The sequence below is a fragment of the Arachis ipaensis genome, chromosome B02 (genome assembly GCF_000816755.2).
Source record: "Arachis ipaensis cultivar K30076 chromosome B02, Araip1.1, whole genome shotgun sequence".
NCBI lineage: Eukaryota > Viridiplantae > Streptophyta > Magnoliopsida > Fabales > Fabaceae > Arachis > Arachis ipaensis.
The window spans coordinates 65853414-65861308 of NC_029786.2; the positions used below are offsets into that span (position 1 = coordinate 65853414).

General features: G+C 38.3%; 1 protein-coding gene across 1 annotated transcript; it reads right to left on the reverse strand.

Moving 5' to 3' along the window:
- On the reverse strand, window positions 924-1289 carry LOC110269239 (uncharacterized protein YpeP-like). The gene has a single exon (XM_021116939.1). The coding sequence runs from the start codon at window positions 1287-1289 to the stop codon at window positions 924-926; it is 366 nt and encodes a 121-aa protein (XP_020972598.1).

Genomic DNA, 7895 nt, shown 5'->3' on the forward strand with positions numbered 1-7895 from the left:
GCGGCGGCAATGATTCACGATGAGGATGACGACAGGGCGTGGTTGGACGTGGTCTTCATCAGTGCCTCTGTGCTTCTCTTCTCTTCCTCTCTGCTTCTCTTTCTCTCTTCCTCTACTCGCAGTGATGCAAATATAAGCCAGCGGTGACGCCAGCGAACTGCAATTGTACTGGTGCGACGACGGAGAGGAGCTGTAGCAGTGGTGGATGGTGGTTTCGGTGGTTTCGCTGGCATGACCTCCCCCCTTCCCCTTCCCCTTTCTTCTTCCCTGCCTCCACCCTCTGCGTGATTCCCCCCTTCCCCTTCCCCTTTGTTTTCTTTTTTTTTCTTTTTTTTAAAAGTTGTTTATTTAGGGGTAATTTGGTAATAAAAATTAAATTTTTGATAAAAGGGACGATTTTAAAACTAAGTTAAACCTTTGGGACCATTTTGTAGCAAAAAAAAGGCTGGGGACAAAAAAAATTTTCAGCCCCTACCTTAGGGATCAAACTCGTACTTAACCCTAACTAATATTTGGCTAACATCTTGTTTTGAGGATTACTTGAAATTGGGCTGTATTTGAGTTTAGACGTAAGGTTCAGATTCCTTCTGAGGCAGCATCTGACTTGTTTTGGAGCCAAGGTGTCGCCATCTGAATTCCTCGTGAGAAGGTAGGAGATGGTACCTGCAAAGGCTCTGATGCTTAAGTTAGCATGGTTTTGAAACAGATTTTTTGTAGATTGGGTTCTAAAATATACTTGAGTGTCTTAGTGTATTTATAATAGGAGTAATAACCACCTTAAGATTAGTTCCACCTTTGATGGTGGATGGCCGTTCCCATTTTTTAGGAAAGTTGTTGAGATCTCCCTTTTAGATCAATGGGAGATATCTTAGGAGTTAGTTGCTGATTCAGTTAAATAGGACTACTGTCGCTGTGCTCGACCTTTATGAGGTTAGGCAAAAATAGAAGAAGTCATCCTTTAGGTAGGCTTTTCTTCTTTTGGGCCTGGCTAATTTAGAGAGGGCATCTGCTCGTGCTTCTTCTAGGTACTTCTTCATGTTGGGATCTTTGACTTGATAAGTGTCGTTAACCTGGGAAGTTATCACTTGAGAGTCACTAAACACTATCAATCTTTCTGCCCCAACCTCTTTAGCCAGCTTTAAGCTAACAAGCAAGGCTTCATATTCTGCTTGATTATTAGAAGCAAGAAACTTGAACCTCAATGATAGTTCTATCCGAGTTCCTTCTTCATTTTTCAGGATAACTCCTGCTCCACTTCCAGATTTGTTGGACGATCCATCTACATACATGTTTCAGATTGACAGAGTTTCTCAGGCTTTACTGTATTCTGCCACAAAGTCAGCCAAATATTGGGATTTGATGCCTATATGAGTTTCATATCTTAACTCAAACTCGGATAGCTTTATAGCTTATTGTAGCATCCTTCATGCAATGTTCGTCTTCTGTAGAATATGCTTCATGCGTTAATTAGTTTGGACCTTAATAGTGTGGGCTTGAAAGGAAGGTCGAAGCCTTCTGGAAGTGATGATAAGGGCATATGCGAAATTTTTTATCTATTGATAGTTTAGTTATGCCCCTTGTAAGGCTTTGCTTACAAAGTAGATGGGTAGTTATCTGTGTTCATCTTCTCGGACTAGGGCTGAGGTGATAGCACGACTTGCTACTGCTAGGTAGAGGACGTGCTTCTCTCCTGGGACAGGTCGGGTGAGGATTGGAGGTTGGCTTAGGAATGTTTTGAAAGGTTTGTTCACATTCCTGAGTCCATTCAAATTGGCTCCCTTTTTTAATGATTGAGAACAAGGATAGAGATTTTAGGGCTGATCCTGCTAGGAATTAAACCTAGACAACACAACTAACCTCCCATTTAATTGTTAGACTTCGTTGAGGCAAGTCGGGCTTTTCATATCCAATATTGATGTGCACTTATTTGGGTTAGCCTCAATGCCTCTTTGAGTGAGCATGAAGCCTAATAACTTTCCAGCCTCCACTGCAAAGGTGCATTTTGAAAGATTTAACCTCATTCCATGCTTCCTTATGTAGAGAACACCTCAGATAGGTCAGTCAAAAGAGCAACGTCATCTCGGGTCTTGACGAGTATATCGTCTATATATTCCTCCATTAATTTTCCAAGGTGAGGTGAAAATACCTTATTCATCAGTTGTTGGCATGTGGCTCCAACATTCTTCAATCCAAAAGGCATTACTACATACCAATAGTTAGTCTTTAGAGTGATGAAAGAAGTCTTTTTCTGGTCTGGCTTATACATCAAGATTTGATTATATCCCGAGTATGCATCCATAAAGGACAGATACCTATAACCTAAAGCCGAGTTAACCAGGGCATCTGACAATCGGATTCCTTGCCAGTAAAGAATTTTATAAAAATATATATTCCCGTTGTAAGTATAGTTTCTGAACCAGCAAGAAATCCTTTCGTACAAAAACTTTGGTTGTCACAAGTAACAAAATCCAATAAAATTTATAACCGAAGTATTAAAACCTCGGGTCGTCTCTCAAGGAATTGCAGGGAAGTATGATTTATTATTGGTTATGGAAAACGGTATGTTTTTGGGTTTTTGAAAGGTTTGAACAAGTAATTTAAATGACAAGAAAAATAAATTAATAATAATAAAAGCTCTTGGCAAGGTATGAGAACTGGACGTCCTATCCTAGTTATCCTTATCAATTGTGATGAGAATTGGATTTTGCTCCCACCTTGTTAACCTCTAACTATGAAGGTAAGTTAAGTGGATGAATCAATTTGACTCCTCTGGTCCTAGTCAATTCCTATGGAAAGACTAGTTTTAGAGGGATCCAAATCAATCAGCAAAGATAACAATTATCAATCACAAGGAGTTTGATAACTCAAGTGTCTCCAATTAATCAATTCATCAATTAAAGCCAAGAATATAAAAAGCTAAGTAAAAATCATAGATCTGAAATTCCTCAAATTACATTAATAAAAGAAATCAAATCTAACATGGAAATTCATAAATTAAATTGGGAAAATAAATAAAAGGAACATTGAACCTGTAATTGAGAAGAAGAAATCATAATCCTAAGAGAAATCATAAATCCTAAAACCTAAGAGAGAGGAGAGAACCTCTCTCTAAAAACTACATCTATCCTAAAATTATGAATTATTAGAGTTGTATGAATTGTTTCATGCATTCCCCCACTTTATAGCCTCTAATCTGTGTTTTCTGGACCGAGAACTGGGCCAGAAATAGCCCAGAATTTGCTGGTTGCGAATTCAAACACGCTGATTTTTGTCACTGTGACGCATTCACGTGAAGCACGCATTCGCATCACCTAGATATAAGGCCACTATAGCAAATTATATATCATTTCGAAGCCCAGGATGTTAGCTTTCCAACACAACTAGAACTGCATCATTTGGACCTCTGTAGCTCAAGTTATGGTCGATTTAGTACCAGAAGGTCAGGCTAGACAACTTAGCAATTTCTTCAACTTCTTGTATTGCTTCCACTTTTGCATGCTTCCTTTCTATCCTCTAAGCCATTCCTGCCCTGTAATCTCTGAAATCACTTAACACACATATCATGGCATCGAATGGTAATAAGAGAGGATTAAAGTTGGTAAATATAAGGCCAAAGAAGCATGTTTTCAATCATTGCACCAAATCAGGAAGGAAAACATAAAACATGCAAATTGTATGAATAAGTGTGAGTTTAGTGGATAAAATTCACTCAATTAAGCACAAGATAAATCGTAAAAATATGGTTTATCAACCTCCCCACACTTAAACATTAGCATGTCTTCATGCTAAGCTCAAGAGAAGCTATAAAGGGGTGAAGAGGAATGATAAAATGTATGAAATGCAATCTATCTATGTGAATGCAACTACATGCAAAATGTTTCCACCTACTTGGTTAAAATTAAATAAGCTCTTCAAGACAAACATAAATCAGATTCCACTAATTCAAATCATACAGTAGAAGACAAGTAAACATGTAAGAAGATAGCATTGAACCCTCACTGGTAGTGTATATCACTCTAATCTCTCAAGTGTCTAGGGTTAATCACTTTACTATTCTCTAATCATGCTTTCTAAACTTTGTTCTTCATCTAACCAATCAACAAAAATTAAGTGTACCAATGCAAACATCGTGAGGTATTTTCAAGGTTGTAATGGGGCTAAGGTAAAGGTGAGGATATATATATATGGCTAAGTGAGCTATGAATTGAATCTTTGACTAGTCTAAGTTCTCACCTAACATACATACACTCTCTATGTAATTCAAAAATCATGCCTAGCTACCCATAATTCCCACTTTTGCATCACATACTCATGTACCAAATTTTTCTTTAATTTTATCCCATATGCATTGATCTTTTATTAAACTTAACATTGGGGTAATTTTGTCCCCTTATTTATTTACTTATTTATTGAATATTTTTGGATTTTTTTCTTTTTTTTCTCTTTTTTTTTATGAAGACATAAAAGCAAAAATAACATATCAATGCACATGGATTTTTAATTTTTCTATTTTACATGAGTAGGCACCAAAATTCCCAATATTTTATTAAAGTAAGAACATAACACATTCTCTTATTAACCCATGTTCCCACAATTTTCTCACATTTAATTGATACACAATCTTTAACTTAAGCTAACCAAAGATTCAATTGGGATATTTAATTATTTTTCTGTTTAAGGTTAGTGATGTGGTAAAATATAGAACAAATGGGGATTAAAAGGCTCAAGGTGGCTGACAAAGGTAAATGGAAGGGTAGGCTATTTGGGATAAGTGAGCTAAACAAGTAATGGCCTCAATCATATGCAAGCATGTAAATACACTAAATAGTGGACATATAGAATGGAACAAAGTAAAGTCTACAATCATAGAGAAGAAAATACACAAGAATAAAAATTTATGGTTAAATAATGTAACCATATAAATAAGCTCAAAATCTCACAGGTTGTGTGTTCTTAGCTTTAAACCATGTTCCAATTTACAATCTTCAAATAAGTTTAACACAAAAGTTTTTTTTTAATTTAAATTAGTGAAATACTATAAAATAGGGTCTTAAAAGGAAACACATTACTTCAACCAAGCAGTTGTAAAATATGCACAAAAATCAAGAAACATGCAATCAAATATGCAGATGCAACAATGAACTAATAAAGAAAATAAGACATTGGTGTTGAGAAGAAAATAACTAACCCATGGAAGTCGGTATTGACCTCCCCACACTTAAAGATTGCACCATCCTCGGTGCATGCTAAGATGTGTAAGTGGATAGGTGGCTCCAACTAACGCTTTTCTCCAAGGATTGTGCAGATGGACTTGTTTGTCTCCCCATTTAGAAGATTTTCCTTTCCCTTCTTTTGGTGGCCATCCTGAAAGAAGAGGAAAAGAAGAAACGTAACCCAAAAATAAAGATAAGAAAATAAACAAAGTATGGGTGGGTTAATGCCGAATAATAAGAGTCTCAATTACATGGTAGCTACAACATGCAAGTGAGAAAATAGTGGAAGCAAATGGCATATCAATAGTGCAAAAGTTGCAACAAAGGGGAGGATTATGGGTAATGAAAGATAGTGTAAGTTCATGTCAATGCAAGATAATATAAGTATCATGAAGGAGTAGTATTTACTTATGAAGAATAATACCCAGTCAGAGTAAAACAAGTCATGAAGCACCAGAAGAATTCAAGAAAGATGCAACAGTTGAAGAAGAAAATTTAACACCAATGAAAAAATAATAAATTTAGAAAAGAAAATAAAAATATGCACAAAATTAAAATGCAATGAATGAAAGTATTCAAATACAATAGGAAAAATAGAATAAAAGAGAATAATGATGAGAAGGTAAATAAACAAAGAAAAAGAAAGTAAGAAAGGAGGAAGAAAGAATAAGAAAAATAGAAGAAAGAAGGAAGAATGATAATAGAAAGATAAGTAGGATTGGAGAAGAAAAGATAGGAATTCTGGCGCTGATCTGGGTAAACTGTGCGTTGCATGCGACGCGGACGCGTGGGGCACGCGTTCGCGTGGGTTGAGCTATTTTCAAGTGACGCGGATGCGTCAGGGACACGTTCGCGTGGAATGATTTGTGCCATTGGTATGAGTGCAGCCTCGCGTACGCACAACTCTCTGTTTCATACTCTCATTGCCAAAATTTAGGGTGACGCGTTCGCGTGGTTGACGTGATCACGTGAGTGGCCATATTTTTTTAAAAAAACAACGTGGACGCGTGGGGCACGCGTTCGCGTGATAGGGCTTGTGCTTCTAGCACGATTCCAGCCCAGCTCCAGCATAACTTATTGCCAAACACATTTTTACATCGATTTTGCAGGGCACGCGTTCGCGTGGGTGACGCGGACGCGTGGGAGGCATATTTTCAAAATGACGCGGCCGCGTCAGCGACGCGGTCGCGTGGGCATGTTTGTGCCTAAGGCATGCCTCCAGCCATGCTTTCGTGTGACTTTCTGTTCAATTTTATTTTCTTCCCAACGCACTTGTGACACAGACGCGTCAGCGACGCTTACGCGTCACGTGCGTGTTTTTTTTTAATGCAATATGCAGATGCAAATGCAGAATGCATATGACTATGCAGAAATTATGAATGAACACGAGTGAAAATAAAATAAAATAAAACTAAGAACAAAAAGGAAAGAATATACCATGGTGGGTTGTCTCCCACCTAGCACTTTTAGTTAAAGTCCTTAAGTTGGACATTTGGGGAGTCCTTTGTTATGGTGGCTTGTGCTTGAACTCATCCATAAATCTCCACCAATGTTTGTGATTCCAATGGCCTCCGGGTCCCAAACTAGTTGCATAAAGCCTTCAAGCAAGTTAAAGCAAGTGACAAGGCCCCATGAGTGTTGATTGCTGGAATGACTTCCGGGGTCCCAAACCTTGCTTTTGCACCCGTCTTCTTGTTGACCATCTTTGTTCCAACTGGGTGGTAAGCAATTCGAATTCTCACTCAGGCATCCAAACAGCTTCCTAGACCCATTCAATCAAACTCTACACCAATCCTTGCACTTCAACTTGGAGTATGCAACCGTATTGAACCTTGTAGGGCAACCCCTACTACTAACTATTTCCCTCTTACTCTTAATGCCACAAAGAGCTCTAAGTTGACCATCTGTCTCAAGTAAACCATATTCAAGTAGGATGAGAAAGCTAAGGGATATGAATTTTACCCACTTGAATGTTGTGAAGGATGATGGTGACTTAGGCGGAGAGGTCTCCAACAACTTTGGCAAGGTGATTTCAAGCTCCACTCCCTTGTGCTCTTCCTTGACAACTTTCACCTCTTTGCAAGCTTCTTCAATTTTAACCTCTTCCTCTTGGTAGCTTTCTTCCAATTCAATCTCTTCTTCATGGCTTACCAAGGGTATGGGAGGTTGTGCTTCTTCTTCTTCAATCTCCATGTCAAGTCCAATGGGAGCGGATTCAAATGTAGATAAGAATTCATCAATGATTGAATCCATCTCTTGATCATCCCCTTCAAAGTCTTCAACCATGATATGCCTTGGAGGTTGTACACCCTCCTTAATATCAAATTCAAACTCCTTAGAAGGGGGCTCTGTAACTTGACTTTCCCATGGAAGTTCAGCATCTCCCAAGTCTTCAACCAATTCTTCTTCTTCGATAATTTCGGCTTCTTCCACTTGTTCCAGTACAAAGTCATGCTCCGCACTGTCCACTGGAGTTTCTAGTATCTCTTTCATGCTACGTTCTTCATTAGATTGTCCACATGAAGCCATGGGGGTTCCTTGAGTGTCCGAACGTCGGGAAGGCAATCAATTTATTGCTTGATTCAATTGGTGAAGGGTTGCATGAAATTTATTCACTGTTTCCTTGAGACGCTCCTGTGATTCTCGGGTCGATGGATATGGACATGGTGCATATAGAAGTGG

What these genes read in the sequence shown, in the direction of transcription:
- LOC110269239 (XM_021116939.1), bottom strand. Translation starts at nt 1,289, where the DNA reads ATGTATGTAGATGGATCGTCCAACAAATCTGGAAGTGGAGCAGGAGTT.